The sequence below is a fragment of the Somniosus microcephalus genome, chromosome 16, assembly GCF_052327205.1.
Source record: "Somniosus microcephalus isolate GS21.2 chromosome 16, FLI_Smic_1.0, whole genome shotgun sequence".
NCBI classification, from domain to species: domain Eukaryota; kingdom Metazoa; phylum Chordata; class Chondrichthyes; order Squaliformes; family Somniosidae; genus Somniosus; species Somniosus microcephalus.
The window spans coordinates 38,598,106-38,622,274 of NC_141002.1; the positions used below are offsets into that span (position 1 = coordinate 38,598,106).

A 24,169-nucleotide genomic window follows, 5' to 3' on the forward strand; every position below is an offset into this window, starting at 1 on the left:
TGTTGCTATAGGAACCCGTATGGGTCCTAGAAATGCCTGCCTTTTTGTGGTTATGTGGAACATTCTTTGTTACAGTCTTACTTGTGTCCCCACCCTCACCTCTTTTGAAAAATTAATGACTGTATTGGTACCAATTTCATCCCTTCCCGTGCCTTCAAATGGTCCATCTCTGACTCTTCCCTTCCTTTACTTCCATCTCTCTTTCTGGGGATAGACTATCGACCAATATCCACTATAAGTCCACTGACTCCCACAGCTACCTTGGCTAGACTTCCTCCCACCCCATTTCCTGCAAGGACTCTATTCCATTCTCCTAGTTTCTCCATCTCCTTCGCATCAGTTCTGATGATGCCACCTTCCATATCAGTGCTTCAGATAGGTCTTCCTTTTTCCTCAACTGAGGATTCCCCCCCACCGTGGTTGACATGGCCCTCGACCGTGTCCGATCCATTTCCCGCACTTTTGCTCTCACCCCTTCCCCTCCCTCCCAGAACCACAATAGGGTTCTCCTGGTCCTCAACCTTTCACCCCACCAGCCTCCACATTCAATGGATCATCCTCCGCCATTTCCAGCGTGACCCCACCACCAAACACATCTTTCCCTTCCCTCCCCTCTCCTTTCAGCATTCTGAAGGGACCGCTCCCTCCAGGACACCTTGGTCTACTCCTCAATCACCCCCAACAGCCCCTCCCCTCCCCACGGTATCTTCCCGTGCAAGCGCAGGAGATGGAACACCTGCCCTTTTTTCTCCTCCCTTCCCACCATCCAGGACCCCAAACACTCCTTCCAGGTGAAACAGCGATTTACTTGCACTTCTTTTAATTTAGTATACTGTATTCACTTGGTGGAAAATGTTCTGGACATTCCTACTTTTATATAATTTCTTGTGTAGCAATGCAGAAAATGGCAATGCAATACTGAAGTGAGGTTTTAGCAGAAGTAAAATTGGTCTTTTAGGGGTTGGGAGTGAGGTATAGTTACATAAATGTTTCAACTATTTAGACAGTTTTGGAATTTTACATGACTCCTCAGCAAAGCTTCTTAAAAAGCACTCAAGACCACGCTTTCCATATCCCCATTACCTCAGCATGCAAAATGGAGTCACTTACCTGGGATTTCTTCTTATGGATGTGAATGTCTCCTCCATCTGAGCGTGTGCACACAGCACACGTCACTACATATTCTAGCTGCAGAAAGAGAGAAATGCAGGTTTTATACCAGCTTTGCGGCCTTCTGGTACCTTGTCCAAATGGCCATCTGTTACGTGTGAATCTAGACAGTGTTGAAAGGCTATACAACTGTACGGTACATCACGGTCAAGACCAATTCTGTTTTCACCGGACATCCACATGTGTGCCTTTTCTAGCATGCGTCGTTGGAGATAGGAGAGGAATAGGAATGCTGGCAGATTGTTTTTCCCACTCCATAGCCCACTGAGCTCAGTTGTACTGACCCTATTGCTGCCCTGACTAACATCAGCTAATTCAGCAGTGACCAACGTTTGAACCTCCCTGGTCTGGTGGCTCAACACCACAGCAGTAAGGGCTCTTACCCCTGAGCCATCAGGGAGCCAACTGGTTCTCTTCATTGCCATAAAGTAATTGTGAAGGTGAATCTATTACCAGATGTTCTGAATGCCATGATGCTATATCAGAGATTGGCTAATTTGAAGCATTTATGGATGTGACTGTCTCCATCGGAGCGTGCACACGTCACTACATATTCTAGCTGCAGAGAGGAATGCAATTTTTATACCGGTTTTGCAGCCTTCTGGTACCCTGTGCAAGGTAACCCCCCCCACAAAAACTGAGTAGTTGCTAATGATCACAGAGAGAAGAGGCAAGTTGTGAAGAGTTTGACCTCCAGCACTCCTGTAGGGTTGGGGAGGGGGCTCATAGCATCCAGCTCCAGCAGTCAGTGTACCCTCATGTGGGGGGAAAATAACTCTTACAAATTAAAAATACACAAAAATTGAAAAGTGTGCGACTTTGTGCAATAAAATAAAATTGCACAAATAGAAGGTATCCAATTAAAATAAATCAATGCAACAGATTTCAAAGAGAGATACTACTGACAAGTTCAGTGGGTTTCTTCCTCCCAGTTCACCAAGTTTTTAAAAAAATTGCAATCTGACAATTTTTTTCAACCAGATATCCATAATTACATTTTCCCCAACTCCAGTAGTTGTTTTTTTCTGTACTTGGAAATGTGGACAACACTGAGGCATCCCTTGGTGCCCCGAGGGTAATAGAGAGTCAACCAGTGTGGAACTGGAGTCAAATGTAGGCCAGACTGGGTAGGGCTGGCAGGACATTTCTATGCACACCGCACATGTAAAACGACATATTCCAGCTGCAGAAAGAGCGAGAGAAAAAGAGGTTTTATACTTGTGCTTTGCCACACATTGACAGGTTTACATTAATCCAATTTCACAATTTGTCACTGTCGGATTTGAATTCACAGCCTCTGGGTTGTTAATCGAGTACCATAACCGCTAGGCTTCTCCATGTGAAGTAAAGAAGCTCCCTTGTAAAAAGAGTCTTGTCCTATCTCTAATCATTTTAAAATCCTCTCTTTAAAAAAAACCTAAAACTAAAAGCAGAGATCAGTACTGGTTGTGTGGACAGAATCCCTCTCCACCCCCACCCCCCCCATCCACTGGTTAGATTCACTGACTAATGCAGTCCCTGGGGTGAAGATCATAGCTGAGATACCCATCACTGCACAAATCGCAAGCTCCGGTCAATCCCTGTCGGATAAAAAGAAATCTGTACTTTCAGAATATTCCATTTGGTGGTGAAAATAAAAAAGGATTTATTCAATGGAATTTAGGGCAGCGATAACAGAATTGAGCCAAACCCCTTACCCACAAGACTAGCGAAACTGGAATTGTTCTGCTTAGAGCAGAGAAGGTTAACAGGAGATTTGATAGAGGTGTTCAAAATCATGAAGGGTTTTGATAAAGTAAATAAGGAGAAACAGTTTTCACTGGCAGGAGGGCAGATAACCAGAGGACACAGATTTAAGGTAATTGGCAAAAGAACCAGAGGGGTGATAAGGAGAATTTTTCTTGGAAATTCAAAAGTTGCTGTCGGAGATATGCTGCTCCACCATTAGCATCACAAAAACGGCATTTCGCTGTCAGCCTCACCATCGATAGGCATTGAATGTTGTGAAGTTGCTGTATTTGCGCAGTAGGTACAAACTGACCTTGCCACAGAAAGTTGATTTGTCCATTTCGGTCTAAGTACCCTTTTAATGACATAAGTGTTAATTACTGTCAAGCAACCTCCCTGGCACTGAAAATTAACTATTACAAGTGTTGAGTCTCATTCATTCAGATTTTAATTGTTGTTGGAGATTTAAAATTGTAACATTTAATTTTTTTAAATTAATTTTCCTTTGTCTCTTTTCTCTCTTAATCCAATCTTTTTTTCCCGCTCGTTATTTTTCATTCTGTACCTGAATTGGCATTGAATTCATTCACTCTAATTTACACTTCCTTCTCAGTCCTTGTGCTGTTAATTTCACAATCCTTCAATCTGATTGGTTAAGGAGATGCACAGTTGCTTGCCCTGTTCAGTCAGGTCCCAGATGCCCCTCGCTAGATTTGCTCCTACAGCAAATTACGGCCCAGTCAGATTAACAATCAAACATTGAGCTGCCACTAGAGGGTGCTCTGCATCCAGCTGCAATTAGTGTGTGATATTGTAGAAAGCTCTAAAGATTCTCAAGAAATTAGTCCCACCCGTGTGAGTCTCCAAGAAGGAAGCCAAGAAAGAGCTCTTATGGGCAGTGATTATAGCAGTTACATTGTAGTGGGACTGTATGTGGTGTCTGGTCCCAAGGTACTGAACAGAGTATTAAAAGGGTGGGTATTTCTAGTGAAATTTCTCCCTCCTTATTTACAGTTTTGATAAAGAAAAATAACTCTCCAGTTTTGTCCCCTTACCCCTGAAGTTCATGCAAACTTCTTCATGCGCAGTGCTAGAACATGAAGTTTTACTGAGCTATTCAACTAGAAGGACATCACAGTCAAGCCCAATCTGTCTTCAATTTATGTTCACACATACATGATTTCAGCAGGAGTCACTGGACAGTGATCAGGAAAGGATAAAGAAAAACCTTACATAGCACATTATCACATCCTCAGAAAATCCCAAAGTGCTTGACAGCAATTAGTTACTTTTAAAATTCAATTGTTGTTATGTAAGCAAGTTCCAGAAGTGTGAACCCTGGTTGACTTTCCCCTCCCTAGCCCAGAGACACCAAGTCCAATTTTAGCACCCCCATTGTCAACCAGGTTGAGGTCAACTCACTTAGAACAGACCAGGGACTAAATATAGAACCTGCCTGACCTGTTCCTTCAGTACCACATCAGACACTGCATTTAGTCTATTGAGACACTTGGAGCAGGAACACTGTCTTGACTTCCTTTATGCATTAAAAAATATATATAATCAACTGGCAATTGTAAAGATTTCTGACAACACAAAAGGGAACCACTTGACAGGCCAATGGCCAGCAGGATATTATGAGTTTCAGTAAAGCTGGTCCCTTTGGTTTAGAAAGCATCTCAAGTATTGCAGCTCGAGCATGGCGTCTGAGCAGCAAGAAACTATCCAGTCTCACTGTACCTTCTGCAAAACGAGATTCAGGTAAACGCTCTCCTCCCAGTCAATGTCTGGGTCACCGAGACCAGGCAGCTTCTTGGAATCTCTACGGTAAACTTCAACTTCAACCTGGCAGTTCAACGGAAGAGAGGAAAACAAAAAGTTCACACTTGTTAATATTTCCACACTGCACTAATGCCAGATCAGCAGAGCTACTGATTCGCAGTAACTAAAGTCAAATTCGGTTTTGTTTTTGCATGGTATTCTGGGTTTTCTACTGATGTGTTGGGGAATCCAATTCCGTCTTCCCCCCCCCCCATGATTTTGGAAGTGACTCCGGCTGCTGGACACCGAAGGTAGAAATCCTCCCATTCGGCAGAATTACTCAGGAAAGCCGAGGGAAAGAGGGGGGGGGGGGGGGGGGGAAAGGGATGACAATGCAGGGAAGAGTGAAAGCAGAAGGAAAAATGAAGGAAAAGGGACAAGCTCGTGTGGCATTTAGAGGTGGGGAGGAAGGGGAATGCCAGCACTAGCTTGGGGTGGAGAGGGGGGGATCAAAAAGGACAAGGACGAATGAATTGGGAGGGTTGGAGGGGAGAGTATCTGTGAGGTGGGTCTGGGAGAGTCAGTGCCAGTGTGTAGGGGGTTAGAGGGGAGAGCATCTCGGAGGTGGGTCTGGGGGGTTCAGTGCCAGTGTGTAGGGGGTTGGAGGGGAAGAGTATCTCGGAGGTGGGTCTGGGGGAGTTCAGTGCCAGTGTGTAGGGAGTTGGAGGGGAGAGTATCTCTGACGTGGGTCTGGGGGGGGGGGGGGGGGTTCAGTGCCAGTATGTAGGGGGTTGGAGGGGAGAGTATCTCGGAGGTGGGTCTGGGGGAGTCAGAGTGCCGGTGTGTAGGGGGTTGGATGTGGGAGGGTGAAAGTTGAGGACACTTGGAGAAAGGGGTGCCTGTTGAAAATTCAAATATCACTTTGTTTTTCCCCTTTTAACGATTGTAAATCTATTCATTGTGAAGTATAAAAGTCCTTAAAATGAACAAGAAGGCACCTTTTTTAAAATTCTAATGTTTCGGGGGTGCATGCCCCCAGATACCCTACAAATACAATCACCAAATTTGTGGCATCAATATTTGGATTTCCCCCATCGTGTGGTGACTTATTTGAGGAAAAAGCACGGAGAGAAGGGCTTGGTATATCCTGCAGCTCAAATGACAACGCCTGTACAACCTACTTGTTTCCACGTACCAAGGGCTTATAATGGTGCCATTTCTGAGGCTTTCACTTTTTGGGGACAACAGCTTTTCTGAAGATGTTGGGACAGCTTTTATCGTTTCACAACAAAGACGCAAGAGCAGGTTACACATACACCCTCTCAGCCAAGGTGCAAGGAGTCTGGACAAGGGAAAAGGAAGGAAGAGAAGGTCTGTCCAGTAATGAAAAGACATAACACTCGCCGAATCTGGGCTCCATCATTTAGAGGTTCGGGAAATTCCCCGACACTTTCACTTGTAATCTCTGACGTTCCTCGTGAAGCCACTTGGCAGCAAACCCTCTTGTATGTTTTGCTTCGTAACTTACTCGCTTCCTGCCATCAGTGCTGTGTAATCACCGACCAGCAACAGCCAGACAGCATTCTGCCCGGACCTTTCACTCATCATCACCTGGGGACTGGTAAGTACATCACTTCTACCCATTGCTTCAATGACCTGCTTGAGATCTGAGGGTTTTATCCATGTGGGGAGATTACAGTCACTAAACAGCTACATGGCACAGCTGTCAGAGTCAAACAGCCTGAATCCCATCATTTCACAGCCAGATTCCATTCGAGATAACAGTGAGAGCGTGGTCCCTTGTAAAATAGAGAAGATTCACTGAACAGACTGCCACGAGGGCCTTATTAAACAAATTCAAATGTTTGAATATTTTCTTTCTTGCAAGAAAATAAAAAGACATTGAACATTTATCGGGCTGCACAGCCCCCATTTGTACATGGTTGTGTGGCATTTCTGATTTGGTTACTATCCATTGCTTGAACTGTAGTCTTCAATAATTCACAATTGACAGCGGAGGTTCCAACCTGCCGATTCAGGAGCTATGAAGGCATATTCTCGTTACCATGGAAACAAACATGCCCTCTGGAACTAACAAACTTCAGCCATACAGCAGAGGCCATGGTTCAAAAGGTTGCAGATTGTGCTGAATGTCAGACCATCAATCAGAGTAAGCTGCTCAATAGAAGGCAGCCAATCTTTTAAAAAAAACATTTACAGTTCAGAATAGTAACTCGCATCCAATTGATGGCAGCAGAAATATAAAATGTGTATTTTAAAATCATTCCATCCTTCTCAGTCTGCCATCTTCTCTTACCTCCAATGCAGTCTTCCTTCAGCTGGGGGCAGGGCAGCTGGCCAGTTGGAGCCAACTGCCCCCTCTCCAAACCAAACATACTCCACACAAACTGACAGGAGTGGTGAGTGGTGGTGGTGGTGGAAATGAAGAAAAGCCTCAAAAGTAATTGTTCTGCCCAAGATACTGGGATAGATCATTGACAACACTCAGATTAATTCTAAATTGCAGAATGTGAACACTGAATACAATGTATTCACGATAAGAGATCAAATTCACAATCAATTATTCCTCCATGGCTTTATTCAGATATTTCTCCTGTTCTCAGCGTCAAAGACCATTCCCGTAAGTGAGTCCTCACTTCCCATCACCAGAGTGTGACTTTGTGCACACAATATCTGCTTACATTGTGTTGTCCAGGGTCAAATGAAACTTTTGTTACTAAAATACACACTGAATTGATACGAGCCCTCTAGTCTTCAGTGCTGGTTCTTCGACTATCTGATCACGTGATTCGGGTTAAAAGTTAAATCGTAGAATTCGTCAATTTAATTTAATTGCAGAACCTTCTACCTCCGCTGCTATAAAACATGCAACATTTTGCTAACCCTCTTCGCAATAGAGGATCAGCGTCTAACTTAACTTGTATGTGAGGCTTCATCCACCAACAGAGTCTTCAGCATCTATCTCGAAAGGACAAACCTGTGACATCCTAGAAACAATTGGAACTGTTGGTGATTGCTTACAGTCACCTGCCTCAACAAAAGGACAGACCCTGTGGTATTTCCAAACACACGTGAAGAATGTGGATTATCCCCTGACCAGATAATGTAAGCCAACAGTAAGCAAAATTTAAGGTGACTAGTCACATCTCAAATAGGCAATACTGTACAAATATAGAGACTTCATCTTTGCATTGTGACAAAACCCCTATCTGTCACAGGTAGGATAAGTCACATGACATCAGATCACTTCTGTTGGGAAACCACAACAGCCAATCCATTCAAGCTTATGTTTGTGCCGGTTAACTTGTTACTTTATCCAAGGAGACTGGCTGGAGTTTCCACCTAGGCTGCAACCGGGAAATTGCACCCAAAATTGCCCCGAAGCTACACCAATTTTGCCGATATCAAGTTACACCCAAGTATCCTGCCAATCTATTTCGAATACGCCCCAACTTAAAATGGGCAGAAATTAGCATAAACAAACAGGGCCCAAGGAAACACCAACCCCAAACCAATATCTTTCTTCTTTGAGTCTTAACATTTAAAGTTTCAATTCATTTCACCATCATTCATACACATCAGGCACAGCATGGTTAAGAACCTGCAATTGGGGAGCTTTACAATTTTTGTGAATTATACTTTCCAATAAAAATGCATTAAAAGAAACAGAAAATACAGAGCAGGTCTTGGAGGTAAAATTTTTTTGAAAAGGCTCAAAAAATTGCAATTAAACCAGAAAAATGACTGTTTCCTGCTGCACTTGAAAATCTGGACACAATGCTGAGAAACCCGCGAACAAGCACAATCGGAGGACACTCGCAGAGTTGGGGGTGTGACCAGTTTTGTGGGCGGAGACTCATTCAGGCGGATGTAAAAGATCGAGGAGGCTTGGGCGTATTGTAGTTGCACGGGCAACTCACTTACGCCCAAAATTCCGTGATCTGTTAAGCCACGTAATTGGTATGTGCCCAGGTTGCGTGTGCATCGGGGCATGATTGCGGAGGAAACATCTGGCCAGCAGTGGATGTCCAGTGGGTTAGCACACCACCCTTTCACCGGGGAGAAACAGCTTCAAATCCAGCCCAGACTGATGGGAAACTTGTCTTTCTCTGCTGGTTGTAGGAGTTGCTGAGTTTGAACAGTCTGAACCAAGTCATCTTGCTCTTCATTTGTAATCTCCCCCACTCAGATATGGTTGGTGTGTGAAACAGGAACGTCACATTGATGCTCCTCTAGTTTTTTTTAAATTAATAAAAATGTAAAAAAAACTGGCTCAGTTAATTTGCAAGACCAATAACCATAGAAACCATTCTAACAACCATCCATGGTGAAAATGTAATCAGGCCATTCAATTTTATATTAAAAACAAATACACAACTCCGATCTGAAATTAACCTGGTAGCAAAGAATAGTTGGAGAGAGAAACGAAAACCTTTGGGCACAGTATTTGTTTTAGAGCTTGAATGCCGCAGAGTGCATTTCCTAGGAAACGTACATATTGTCCAGTGCTAAATAATTACACTTCAAAATGGAACTAATTAAAATCTATGAGAGAGAATTGTAGTGCTCATGAATAATTATCAAGGTGCACTTATTCCCTAGGCAATTACCACAGAGTTGGATTTTCTGTAGTCCTGAATAATTTGCTGCTTTTAATGGATGGGGGGGGGCACAGAGTAGGGGAGCTGCTTTCAGGCAGGATCAGTCGCTGGAATTAACCCCGCTTGCTGTCTAGCTGTGCCCACAACTTGGATTCCCAGGGGAAACTTGTGATGCCACAGCTGCTGTACCGATCACAAAAAGCAAAAATTAAAAATATTCCAGTGAACTGTACTGAGACCCAGGGGGAGGGGAGGGAGACACACCCATCCCTGGGGTCTATATTTCGTGCCACAAGCCAAAATTGCTGCCCCTGCTCCATCATCCAGTATAAAATCCCACTATTTACTCATCATCTGCTCCAGGATGTGTTGTGCATCACCACTCAGCAAATGCTGATACCACTGGCTTCCTCCCCACTCTGCAATTTGCTCCAATCTCCTCAGGTTGTTGGTGTCAGATTCAATTGGGAAAAAAAAAAATCACTGTTCATGGCTCAATAACTTTTAGTGAAAGTAGTTTTTAAAAATCACATTTGATATGTCAAAGCCTTTTAATCTAAAGCAACATAGACTGCCGCGCGGAGATACACAGCGCATTGGTCGGGTTGCCAACCTGCCAGGATTGTCCTGGAATCTTCAGGAATTAAAGATTTTTAAAAAGCATTCACAGTAAAAAAAAACTACAATCAATGCGTCATGTTTTGGTGTCTCCGAGCACCGAATATCAGAAGGCCAGTAGACGCATCATTAGCACAAGGCAAGTGATTCTATTTGGAGGAATGCTAGGATACAATTTTCAGATCCTAGAGCAGTGTCCTGGAATCTTCCTTTGCAAATAGTGAATCTCGGAGTAAAGGGCCATTCAGCTCATCAAGCCCACTCCTTTCAAATGGAACGCAGACAACGGTCTCTCTCATAGGCTGCACTGAAGTTATTAGAGATGCTTTCACATTTAATGCTTCTGTAGTCTGGGTCACAGGAAGGGAGTGCCGGTTCCCTTATCCGGATAGCAGAATTAGAGACTTACAAAAACATCGGTTTATAATTCTGCCATCAGCATAAAGCTTATAGCAACGACGTGCATTCATATAAAGCCTTTAACAGAGTAAAATGTCCCAAAGCACTTCACAAGAACGTAATCAGACTGAATTTGACAGAGCCACAGAGATATTAGGACAGGTGACCAAAAGCTTGGTCAAAGAGGTAGGTTTTAAACAGTGACTCAAGGTTGTTGTTGTTGTTGTTTATTAGGCTTCTGGAGGAATTTTCTGGGCCTGCAAAAGTAAATGAGTGTGCAGAAGAAGCCAAGGTGATTAATTTGCAGACAGCTATAAAATCTTACACAGGGCCCCCAGGAAAACTTAACTAACTGGAGTTTTGCAAGGTATACAGCTATGGAATTGCCTTTCTGGTGATGGATAAGAATGTTGTTCTGTCTAAAACCCATTAAGCAGCTGTCTTTGAACTGCAGCCTCAGAAAATCTTGTGTGGACAGGAAATTAAGTGTAATGTTGGAACTGTTACTCAGGCATTCTGCTCAGATATCCTGTATGCAACAAAACAAAACAGTTTGGTGCTCAGACACAATGCCCTCAATAAACACTTTTATTTTACACAGAGAACCATCAGATAAGAGGGGGACCCTTAAATAATGAACAAATTAAACTGGTTTGTACTGCATGGTTTACTTTATTTTAAAATGCATTATTTCCACCAGGCAAATACATGAAAATTTTTATTTATTAGGTTAAAACAAATGTATTTTCTCTCCAGTCCTCAGACTACCACTGACTACTGTCAAAAGGACGATGAAATGGCCTGTTCGCTAGTCTTTGTCACTATCAGAAACTACACGCAAGAGCAAGTCTTGGACTTTCCAATTTAGTTTTTTTTGGGGAGAGGTGGGTGAACCATTTCTCGATGTGCCACTTTGATGCATCAATATGCTGCTCTATGTATGAACTACCTTTTAAGAAGAAATGGACGGATCTGCTGGCAGGGCACTTGCTGTCGTGAGCTGGACTCACATGTTGGTGACTTGATCCTGAACCCCAGCCTGCAGTGACATTCCTACCTGCTTCTTCCCAAATGAAGGAGGGAATCAAGTTCATTTGACAGCTTGTGCTCGGGACACTAAACTGAATATTTAGGAGTCAAGAGAAATGCAACACTTTCCTCTCCTAGGTTTTACCAAAAGCTTTTCATTTCACTGGGAGATTAATTAAATTGAGCAAATCCAAAAATGATAACTAGGCTATTTGAAGGAGCAAGCTTTCTTGCCAGTTCTCCAAGTAGCCTTTTCTTGCTCCATATAAGTATGGGATCAATTAGCTAAAACTAAAAGAGGAAGTCCAAAGAGTGGAAAGTTCAGTTAACAGCAAGTTATTTGGTTGAAAAGTTCAGAAAAACAAGGCATAAACTAATTAATAAGAAATTTCTTCAATTGATTTACTCATCTGCTGTGCCTACCTGCTTCTCATCACTGCTGTCTGGACCATCAAAGGTCAACTTTCGACGCACGTAGAACAACATGTCATCCTGTCTTGGGGCCCATTTCTCCATGAAGTAAGTCGAAAACATCCAGGTCCAAAAGACAATCCGATCATCTTTGAAACAGCCTATTAAGCAAATAAATAGTCTCTTAATTGGAAGTCTGAAGTTGAAATGGTCAGTTTACCAATAGCTTGTGTAACTAACTTCTGCCAACAGAACTCCAAACTCTCGTCTCCCCCTGACTGAAATGCTGTTCACACAATACAGTACACAGTTCTAGCCCCATGGCCAAACCTTTTTAATGAAGTAGACCAAACTAATTGAAAAGAGCATAGACAACTGGGTTCTTTCAGCAGTGGTAGGCAGGGATTCTATTGACTTTTCCCTCCCTATTTGAAATACTAAAGATACCTTTATCAGAACATAGTATTGTCTAACAACAGCTCCGAACACTGGAAGACATTGCCATGCTAGGGAGAGTTACTAGCTTACCGTTCCATTATTGTAATAATTTGGCTTTTCCCTACGGTAAGAGGAACACTTGTAAATTAAATTTCATAATGCACTTCCTAAAACATGTTGCTACTAAAATCAAGTTTGGTGAAATGCTGACTCAATGTGCAACCCACAGTTTCAGTTCACTTTCAGTAACTGGAGGGCTGCAGCAAGATGGTTTTACAAACAGCTACTACTATTAGTGTGCAACATGCAAGAAAAGGCCAAACCTTTGTGACTCATGTAAACCTGTAACAGGAAGCCAGAATTTTTTGGATCACAACAGGTATTAAAAGGCACTCAGTTTGATGTTGACCAAAATTGCAGCAGTGATGATTTATGGCTGCCTGAAGTTTTCACCGAGTATGAAGGCAATTGTTGCCTTATAAAAGCACTTTCGCTGAAAGGTCTATGCCAATACAGGATGGCCTTGGTTATCCCATACTATCACATCGCCCCAATATAACACAAAAACTGCATTCATGATTTGCAGATGTGGCATTTGCTGCAATACAGATTAACCAGGAAGTGTTCAAAAATATTTTTAGGACTTTATTGTTCCAATAAATCGAGCCTATTCAAACCATAAAGGGCATTAACTCAGAGCTGGGTTTAAATTGCAAAACCTGGTACTTGGTATTAATGGGCTCTGATTTTGCATATTTGAGTAGATTTGCGTGTTGATAGACAGGACAGTGGTGATGTGGGGAAGAGTCCGTTAGTGTGTCAAGCAGATTCAAGTACTTAAAAACACATACTATATTAAAGCTGGTTTATTTCTTGCAACAACAAAAAAATCAGAAAACAATTGATTGTTATAACCCCACTGCTGTCTCCAGTTATCAGACAATACAAGTTATCTAAACCTACAGTGGGCAAGGCACAATAGAAGTTAGGCGGCTGAGGAGAGCAATACGAGCTGGCAACTTCTCCACAAGCACAATCCAGAGTAATCTGAAGTTGGAGCAGGTAGAACAGTATTTTAATGACTATATGTGGTTACAAGGGTACAAACGAGTCAATTTTGAGAGAAAAAGAAATATTCTCAAATATTTATATTCAGCAGTGTTTGTGTGCATTGAGATTAGGATTGCCAGTACTAAGAATGGAACAATTCCCTAGTGTCGGCTTGGACAATTCCCGTGTCAGGTGTTGTATGTACATACAAGGGGAAAACATACTCTACACTCATCTAATCCCAGTTTTTGCAGACTGCCTCTTACTGTACCACTAACTTTCCATTTTTCACACCACCCATCCAGTGGCCTAAAATTGACAAATGACCAGATTTCTGCTATCGAGTAATCCCACTACAAGTGTAAGAAGTCACACAACACCAGGTTATAGTCCAACAGTTTTATTTGAAATCACAAGTGGGTTGAAACTTCTAACAAAGCCAGGAGGGGAGAGGAAAGAGGAGAGAGCGACGAGAGAATAATGTACATCCCTTCTATTTGAACCTTCCTCCAAAATGAAGTTATTCTAACTCTGTGTCCCCACGTCCTGCAGAAAAAGTTTCAATTGGCTGCAGAGTAATGCAAAACCTACTCTACAATGAATTTGCATAACCCAAGAACCTTCCATCATTTTGTACAAGAGTTCGTGCTGCCAGCAGCAACTGACTGAAAATAAAAACAATGTAATAGAAAATGTCCAGATCTACAATTTTATGGAAACTGTAAACTCCAACTTCAATAAACGTTAGATTTTTACTTCACTAGTGTTCATTACACCATTTGGCTTTACTTTGTATAGAACGGTTTTATGTAGGTTCTCCTACGCAATACACATCATTGTAAATTAGACCATTGTGGGATTCTACTAACCCACAACGCGCTTAAGTCCTTAGCAAATTCTGGCCAGCTCTGGGACAGGCAGAATGAAAAGCTAAGCCACTTTAATATATAATGGGCCGGATATTCCGATGCCTACGGGTGTGTACACAACCGTAGGGACATCGGAAAAGCCAGTTTCAGGCATGCACAGCCCATGCGCTGAAAACCGGCATTTCCGATCCGTCAAGAATGTTCTTGACAGATCGGACGCCTGCCCTGGAGAAGGGCCTCTGCGGGCGGATAGTTCCGCTTTCTGGAGAACCTCCGCCTGCAGAAAACCCTTAGAAATCTTACACCTGGTAAAAGCAGGCGTAAGGCCTGCTTTTTCCAGCATAAGATTTGAAAAAAAGAACACTTTTCCCCCCACTCATTTATCATTTAAAAATACTTTTAAAAAAAGTTTATTTTTAACTCTTAAAAAAAAGTAATTATTTTTTTCAAAAAAATTTAATTTGTTTAAAATATTTAATTTATTGTAATTTCAACTAATTTTAAAAATGTGATTAAGAAATGTATTTAATGTTTTAGTGTTTTTGGGGTGATCTCCATTCATATATTTGACAGGTTTGTCTGTCAAGTGTATGAAGGGAGAGTCCCTTCTTTGATTGGTTCCCCATGGCCCACGTGATCCCAGGGACGCTTGCGAACCGCATGTGCCTCTGGGATATGTGGGCCCTGCACATTTCAAGTTGGAGGCGCCCAGGATTGGATGTGGAGGCGCCTCGGGAGCCCTCAGGGAAGTTCGTAGATTTTTTCCAGATTGGAGGCCTCCGCACGCAGGAAGCCTCCGATTGGAAAATATGGCCCATAATATGTGCAGGTTGTTGGGGGGGGCGGGGGGATGGTTGGGGAACGCAGAGAAATGAAGTACTGTAACCTAAACACCCAGCATCACCAATTACTGTTCCATCGATCAGTTGAAGCTTTCCTTCACAGCACGCCAAGCGTTTTTGTACACAATAAAATTTGGGGTCAGTTGGGAAAATTTTAGGACTTTTAACTGCTTCTGCTGATTGTTCCTCCTCCAACCACTGAGTGGAGGCAACAAGTCTCTCTGCCCATCAGCCACAAATCTCCAATCAGCAGTTAAAAGAACAGCGACCTAGGTCCCAGGAATCTTAAACTTTCTCATCTCTCATTTGGTATAGAGTGACAGGCAGTGACTAGTGGGGTACCGCAGGGATCGGTGCTAGGACCCCAGCTATTCACAATATATATTAATGATCTAGACGAGGGAACTAGATGTACTATTTCCAAGTTTGCAGACAACACAAATCTGGGTGGGCGTGTGTGTGCTGTGAGGAGGATGCCGAGAAACTCCAGTATGATTTGGACAGGTTGGGTGATTGGGCAGATGTATGGCAGATGCAGTATAATGTGGATAAATGCAAGGTTATCCACTTTAGTGGCAAAAACAGGAAGGCAGATTATCTGAACGGCAATAGATTGAACGGCAATAGATTGAGCGAAGTGGAAGTGCAACGAGACCTGGGTGTCCTTGTGCACCAGTCGCTGAAGGTAAGCATGCAGGTGCAGCAGGCGGTTAAGAAGGCAAATGGTATGTTGGCCTTTGTAGCGAGAGGATTCGAGTACAGGAACAAGGATGTCTTGCTGCAGTTGTACAGGGCCTTGGTGAGACCACACCTTGAGTATTGTGTGCAGTTTTGGTCGCCTTATCTGAGGAAGGATGTTCTTGCCATGGAGGGAGTGCAGCGAAGGTTCACCAGGCTGATACCTGGGATGGCAGGAATGACGTATGAGGAGAGATTGGGTCGATTGGGCTTATACTCGCTGGAGTTTAGAAGGATGAGAGGGGATCTCATTGAAACTTATAAAATTCTAACAGGACTAGACAGACTAGATGCAGGAAGGATGTTCCAGATGGCGGGGGAGTCCAGAGCCAGGGGTCACAGTCTAAAGATAAGGGGTAAGCCATTTAGGACAGAGATGAGGAGGTGGTGAACCTGTGAAATTCTCTACCACAGAAGGCAGTTGAGGCCAATTCATTAAATATATTCAAGAAGGAGTTAGATATATTTCTTAAGGCTAAAGGGATCAAGGGATATGAGGAGAAGGCAGGGACAGGATACTGAGTTTGGATGATCAGCCATGATCTCATTGAATGGCGGAGCAGGCTCGAGGGGCCGAATGGCCTACTCCTGCTCCTATCTTCTATGTTTCTATGTGCATCTTGTAGTTAGATTGATGTACTTGTTGAATTGGTGCAAAGAGCCTCTTAAAGACACTTGTTCTCTTCCTATACCATTTAGAGTCTGTGTTGAGCTTTGTCCCCTTTCCCAACATTATCTTTGTATTGTGTACTGGGAAAATCCAATCTCAAAAACAAGTCAAATATATCTGAACTTAAAAATTAATAATGCATTAACTGCAATGCAAATGACATACACTGGTTTAAAACTGAATATTAGTGCTGAAATAATAAACAAAAGTCATAAATAATCATTATATGAGCGGAACATGTCAGAGCATTATAGTGATGGAACAGGTTGTAGAGAGGGCATTTTATTAGGTTCTCTATTAATAAGGGAGTCATAAACAAATGTCAGAGGTCAGAGCAATGGAGGAATGATGACCTGTCCCTCATGAATGAGTGAAATATGATCTCTATAAATCTGCAATGCTTCATATTCCCGTGATGGCCTCACTCATGGGATTTTTAAGCATAAATCATGTTATGTTGCTTTAACACAACGAAACATCTCTTTTGGAAACAAGTTGCTCTTCAAAAAATAATTAAACATGCACATGGGTCAAAATTTGCAACAGGTGGGCACTGAACCAAGCAGCAATAAAAAAATCACCCATCATAAAGTTCAGAAAAAACACAAATTAAAAAAGGGCAGTCAGCAACCAATTAAAAAAAATTTGAATCAATGAAATTGCTTCATTTTTCTTGTGCAGTTGGTTGGAGCTGCCAGTTGGACTTCTGCCAGTTGAAAAGTTATAAGTAAAAGTAACACTTACAACAAAAGGCATTAACCGATTCTGCATAAAATGTAGATTCTCTCTCAGGGTTTCCTGTGTAGTAAATCCATGAAAAAAAATCTTGGACCGTCATACTCCTGTGTCATGATCTTGAAGCTCAACTTGGAGTACTTGGCTACGGCTTGAATTATTGGGTGGATCTACTCCCAACCGATTCCTGTAAATCCTTGGTTCCTCTTAGTTGACCACAGACCATATCAATTGTAACAAGTCTAGCCAGTGCCTTCTCTCTTCATTTTGGCTCCATAGTGCAGCTATACCTTTCCCTTCTGAGTCAAATTAACATTCACAAAGCATGCTGGCATTTGTTATTTGTAAGCCCCATCCTCTTGCAGTGACACTGAGGTAACTAAATTTTTTTGTATGAAAATGTCAAGTCAATGTATATCATGACCTTTTGGATTTTATGTGACGTATGTGATGCACATCAGAGTTAACTCCCAGAAATTGTTAAATGATTGTCCAGAAGATTCACCATTCACCAAGTATACTAGGATTTAGTGTTAGTAATAACAACAGAAAATGCTGGAAAAACTCAGCAAGTCAGGCAACATCCGTGGAGAGAAATTTGAGTTGACGTTTCGGGTTTGACCCTTCTTCAAAACTGGAGAGAAAAGGAACTAGATCGAAGGCAGGGCTGCGATCGGACAAAAGAATAAAAGAACCAAAAGAAGTAAAAGAGATTAGAAGCTAGACGAGATGGTAATAGGCTGTGATTAGGTGTAAAGTGTACTGGCAGGGCAAAAGATAGCTGCCAGGTGTGAGAGAGAAACAAAAGGAAAGGGGGGGGGGGCGGAAAGGAAAGGAGTGGAAAAATATAAGTGAAAATGAACATTTCGGATTTCCAACATCTGCAGTATTTTGCTATCGTTTTAGTGTTAGTAACCCCATCTCCTCACCCTACTTGTGAAATCAGTTTTTTTTGGACTGCCCTGATGGAAGAAAGACAGCAAACCATTTTGGGGTCTTGAAGGTTAAAAATTGTATAAAAATATTAGGACTTTAAAAAGGTAAAAATAAATGATTTTGATATAAAACATGAAAGCAGAGTAAAGCATTAACTTTGTGAGCTAATTTAACAGAGAAAAAATATATTCATTTTGAGGGGGTATTTATTCATCCAATGTACATCTATTAAAAGCAGCCATGTATTTATTTACTGTTCCTCCATACTCCATCTCAAGGCAAAGCATGACTCCCAATTTTTACTGAGCAATTCTTTCATTAAGAAATGCAATTTAGGTTACTATATTCAAGGTGGTTCTGCCAAATTTCAAAGTGGAATCAATAATCTTTGTAATATGCTCTAAAATAGTACTTGCCTTATTCGTCTGTAAGGAATGTAAAAGAAATGATTATTCATGTAAATACAGCACAGAAGGAGGCCATTCAGCCCATCGTATCTGTGCTGGCTTTTTCAAAGAGCTGTCCAATTAGTGTCCACAGCCCTGCAAATGTCTTCTTTTCAAGTATATATTCAATTCCCTTTTGAAAGTTACATTGAATCTGCTTCCACCACCTTTTTAGGCAGTGCATTTCAGAACATATCTCTCTGCGTAAAAAAAACTAATTTCCCCCTGGATTTTTTGGCAATTATCTTAAATCCTCTGGTTACCAACCCTTCTGCCAGTGGAAACAGTTTCTCCCTATTTACTCTGTCAAAACCCCTCATAATTTTGAACACCTCTATCAAATCTCCCTTTAACCTTCTCTGCTCTAAGGCGATTTACTTCTTTAGTTGCCATGATTAAGAAAAATGTTTATTTTCCAGTTACTGATCAAAAAACATTTACTTTGCCATCTCAAAGGAGATCTCTTAAAAACTTCTTTGCAAAATCTCTTTAGATATATGCACCCCTCCCTCACACCCACCATTTAATGAGGGAAGAGGTCTGCAGGGTTGTGGCAGGCAGTACAATCTGCTCATCAAGTACCAGTGAGTGAAACCAAGGGGGCACCCACACACCCAGCCACCCCAGAAAGGGCTTCAGAGATTCCAGCCTGCAGCGAGCTGGGACTCAGTGGAGTGAGAGTCAGGTTCCCAGAGAGTTACCTTCAGGTAATCAGTCATGCTGCAGAAATGCCAATGACTGACTCTGCTCGCCCTCTGTAGCACGAGAGTATGCGCAACGCACATGCAGTTTAAATTGTTTATTAATATGCATAACTGCATGCAGTTAGAAACAAACAAACTGACCATGGTGGCTGCTGGGAATACAGAAAGACTTGTAGAAATTGAACAAGGCTGCAATCGAGGAGCAGATTTCTCAAAGCTCAACACATGGTGCAGCAACCTTGGTTCACCGAGTAATAATTAAACTCTATCTGAACGTCTGCATGCAAGCAACAGAGTTCCAGACCGGCAGAAGGGATTTGTGAAGTTCTATACATAGACTTTTTTTTAAATAAGAAAGTGAACACAGAATAGTGAGGTACAGCTGCAGCAGCTTTTCTGTTCCAATATAAATGTGGTCGTCTGACTTAAGGACCTACAAGCTCATGTGATGCTTTCCCAGTCATATGTTCCAGTGGTCGCACAAACTGACCACTTGTGTCAGCTGTGGCTCAGTGGGTAGCACACTCGCCTCTGAGTCAGAAGGTTGTGGGTTCAAGTTCCCACTCCAGGGATTTGAGGACATAAAACTAGGCTGACACTCCAGCGCAGTGCTGAGGGAGTGCTGCACTGTCGGAGGTGCCGTCTTTTGGATGAGACGTTAAACCGAGGCTCCGTCTGCCCTCTCGGGTGGATGTAAAAGATTCCAAGGCACTATTTCAAAGAAGAGCAGAGGAGTTATCCCCGGTGTCCTGGCCAATATTTATCCCTCAATCAACATAACAAAAACAGATTATCTGGTCATTATCACATTGCTGTTTGTGGGAGCTTGCTGTGCTTCCCACATTAGAACAGTGACTACGCTTCAAAAATACTTAATTGGCTATAAAGCACTTTGGGACTTCCTGAGGTTGTGAAAGGCGTTATAAATAATGCAAATCTTTCTTTTGAACAAGAGAAAAATGCGGTGGACCTCGTAAGTAGAAGTAGATGGCTTTTGGATTTGATTTGATAGTATATTAAGTTTAAATTAAAAAACACAACTTTGCTTTAAAAGGAAAAATTGCAAAAAATAAAAAAAGTTTGTATTATGTACAAACTGATATTGCACCGAAATTCACAACAAGTAGGTTACAAATTTGTTTTGAATTGCCGGGAAATAGTGGCCTACACCAGGGATGTCTGAACAGTGGCTCCAGGCCTTGCAAACAAGCACTATTTGTTCTTAAATTTTTCATTTGCTGGCTTCTTCGACTTAAATTTTGTGAGCCTGGCAGTTTAGAAAAGTTGTGTTTAGCACTGTTGCCTCTTTGGTAACTAAATTTGAAATCAGAACAGCAAGATTTGTTCCCCTAGCAACTGGAGATAAATGCAGACGATTGGGAACCTGGATTAGAACTTTATATGTGGCCCCGGAGGCTCCATGGTAAACCAATGTGGCTGATGAAGACAAAAAGCTCAGGCAGCCTGGCATACACCATAGCTACCAATCAATTTAGTACCCAGCCATTACTGATGTGCGTACCACAGACAACCAAACAGGCACCAACGGATTTCTTCTTGGGAGACCAGACCAAACTAAACATTCAGTTCTTTTTTTAAAGTGACATCAATTATCAGCTTCCTTAAATCCGGTGCAATAAGCAGTTCGACAATGGAAATCTCCCTCAGGAATAATTCAAGATGCTGCCTCATGGCAAAGGCTATGCAAAATAAACCAAATGAGAATCAAACAGGAAGATGTCAAAGCAAAAGCTCGCATCTATCGCACGGTTCAGACCTGGAAGGATGGGTAATCGCTGAAGGTACATTTCAATGCAAAAGTAAAATAATGAGGATGGGGAATAGGGATGTTTTTACATTAGGAATAAATTCCAGAATGATGCCGTTGGACATAGTAAGCATCCTGAAGTATTCCTTTGAATTGGTACGTTACCCAAGTGATAATGGACACATGTACACTGTTGGCAAGACACTATAACCAACTACAGAATAAAATAGATATACTGGTTTGCCAGATTCTTCACAGGCCTTACAGCCATTCATGTGCAGAACACGTCCCTATAGAGATACAGATAGAGCTCTCGCAATTAGCCATGCTGTAAACCTTTGCAGGCATTCCGATTGTAGATTCAAATCCCATCCTGAAAACTCCACCACAGGCTGTGCTGGCACACAAGACGGAGATGCCCTCTCTGCAATGACCATGTAATGTAAGAAGTCACACAACACCCCAGTCCAACACCAGCATCTCCACACCACGACCATGTAAGGGAGGATGCTGCATATTTTTTTCTTACTTGAAACCTAGTTGAAGAATAATCAATCCATTTTCAGTGAAAAAGTTTTAACCTTCACTCTGCTGAACAGGAGCTCGATAGATTTACACAACAAATAGTGTAACTCACATTTTCACTATTACTGTGTCAAACAGAAGCTCCACAGGGTCAGCATAAATACTACAATTAATGACCAACAACTAATTTGAAAATCAAAAACTGATCCTTGTATTGGCTTTAGGACAAAGTGCATTTCTGATATTTTCCTTTGGTCACAATGTCACTCAAGAAATGATGTTACACCAGTATATCACATCATCTCTTTTCAACACCTCACAACTCCCCATTAGCCCAATAATCCCATTACGATTGCATTCGAAAGCTGGAGGACAGGTGCACATGACACTGATTAGCAATGAAGCACAATATCATCTTACCACAGAGCAACATCCCAACTAAGTCACAAAAGCAGCCTGGCTATGGGAAGTTGTAAAAGATTAAGAAACATTTATTAGAAGGTTTAGTAAGCGGGTGTACCTGGTTCAGCTGAAAAGTTAATTTTTTTCCTTTTTCATTAAAACGGCCCTTCATAAGTCTCTGAAGGGGGCCTCAGTAATAATGTCATGAAAGTTGCTCCCCAATCTGGCATTTTAATATTTGTGACTATTTAAGGGCCAATTTCCTGATCTACTGCTTGGGGAGTGACCTTGTGCCCACAGAGTGGCAGCAGCGCTGACGTGGGCAGGTAGGTCTGCGTGCAAATAGTGCCACAAGCTGGGTTCGTCGATCCCAAAAAGGCCAAACAGCCTCTAGGATAGACACTTGAAAGGGGCCTTTATTTAAGAGGTGACTGACTAGATGGGGAAAGTCGCATTTCCAGATTTATTTTAAGAAACTTGTATTATTGCCACTTGTTCTACTGTTTTCTGCAGTACAGGATTCCTTCTGCACTGATCGCCAGCCACAGTATTTGTGCTACCAATTGCTGCCAACTTCAGCTAAAACCATACTGGTCATGCAAGCACTCCATTGGGTCTGCTGATGGCTGTCCTGGAATTGAGAGGCATGGCAGAAGGAAGAGGCAAATACACTGGCATCTCAAGGGCTGGATTTTACTCACTGAGACATGTTGGGGGCAGGATTGCTGCCTTCCAGGTTCTAGTCGGGCCCCCAGCGACATCCGACGCACAGACGCTATTTTCCCGATTGGCCTTGTTAAGCCTGCCCTGCGGGCTTGCTAGCCAATTAAGGGAAAGCCAGTGTCAGATGATGTCAGTTGATGACGCTTCATCTGCCGGTTTTCTTAAAGACACATGAACCATAAATCTTTGACAGATGATTTGAGTGTGTTTGACAGCATGGAGGTGCTGTCAAACACAATCACTGTACACAGGTGAGCCCTTGCACCTAGGCTCTCCAGTGAGTCTCTCCTTAGGATGAAACAGATGGCAGCTGCAGGTGAGGGTACAGAAGCGATCTGTCACTTCTCCCGTTGAGGTGAGGTGAGGTGAGGTGAGGCCACACAAACACTTCAAAGCTCATCACCTACAGAAAAATCTAAACACATTAAAAATGACTTTCCGAACATTTCCTTACTCTGATATTCACCAGTGTCCCACTGCATCCTTCACACCACTTCTGCAGCTGTCACCTATACACCAACATAACATATTCACAGCACGCCTCACTTACCCTGGTGGGGTTCCCAGACGTCGGGAAGCCCGCAGAAGTCTAAAAATTGGAAAAAGCCTGTTAACAGACAGTTAAGTGGCTATAATACTCTTTCCGCTGCTAGGAGTCAGGTCCCTGCGCAAATCGGGGACCCAACTCCTGGAAAGATTGGTTGGGAGTGGGTTCGGGACCCGCTCCCATTCTTTTTGACTTTCCCAGCAGTCCCACCTCCTCAGGGCTGGTAAAATCCAGCCCTAAGTGTCTGCAATCTAATTGGCCGAGGAACAATGTTCTCCGAACCATACCCTTAGCCATCACTAGTTTGTGACTTATTGGGGCACCTCTAGTCTTGTATGCCAATGCCGTTTGTTCATATACAGAACAGCATTGGCATGGAGCACAAGGAGCACCCCAATGAGGAGCCAGCATTTCATCTGGGTTGAAAGATGGAGTACAAAGCCTGCAAGTAGCTTGAGGAGTCACAATGAGGTGAAGGTGGCCTTTGCTTTTGCCTGCCACTAATTGGAACGGGGACATCAGATATTGTGTTTATGGAGTGGAAAATGCAAGTGGTGGGGCCCGTGCTTTGCAGGCTGCATTGTTGATGTAGAGCATATTGTTGCTGAAGTACTTGTTGCATGCACAGTATAGGCATTCCTTTCCTTTGAGCAAGAACATTTTATTCAAGCTTTAAACACTCCTTAGCCTGGAGAATTTTATTCTCCATTTACACCCATACCCTGTGCACATTTAAGACTCTGTTGACCATTTCGTGTCCATTCCTTTCAGCTCCAAAAAGGTGCCTATTTTTCTCTTTGCAACCACCGCCAGTGGGATTTCGAAGCTTCCTTCAGGTGTTGTTGCTGCTCCCCCAGGCATCTTCACTTCCCCAGTCAGGATTCTTGAAAATAAATGCTGCCTCCCTTTAAAGTGTAGCAGTCCATAAAGAGCTGCTGCACCACAGATACCCCCATCAGACACAGCATTCACACTGTGCAAAGCATGATCAGATTTGAATGTCAATTTTACCAAAACTGACATTGTTTGCACACTAGA

The 24,169-nt window shown here is 42.5% G+C and overlaps 1 protein-coding gene across 7 annotated transcripts in view; it reads right to left on the reverse strand.

Annotated features, from left to right (window-relative positions):
* The window catches only part of kiaa0930, an 83,276-nt gene that overhangs the window by 34,567 nt on the left and 24,540 nt on the right, over positions 1-24,169 (reverse strand). For all 7 annotated transcript variants that reach the window (XM_086008837.1, XM_086008833.1, XM_086008836.1 and 4 more), the window contains exons 2-4: positions 11,751-11,899; positions 4,639-4,743; positions 1,111-1,188 (exon numbers count right to left, since the gene is read on the reverse strand). In XM_086008837.1, the coding sequence (XP_085864963.1) occupies positions 1,111-1,188; positions 4,639-4,743; positions 11,751-11,861 (294 nt within the window). In that variant the 5' untranslated portion in view covers positions 11,862-11,899. The remainder of the gene's footprint in view (positions 1-1,110; positions 1,189-4,638; positions 4,744-11,750; positions 11,900-24,169) is intronic.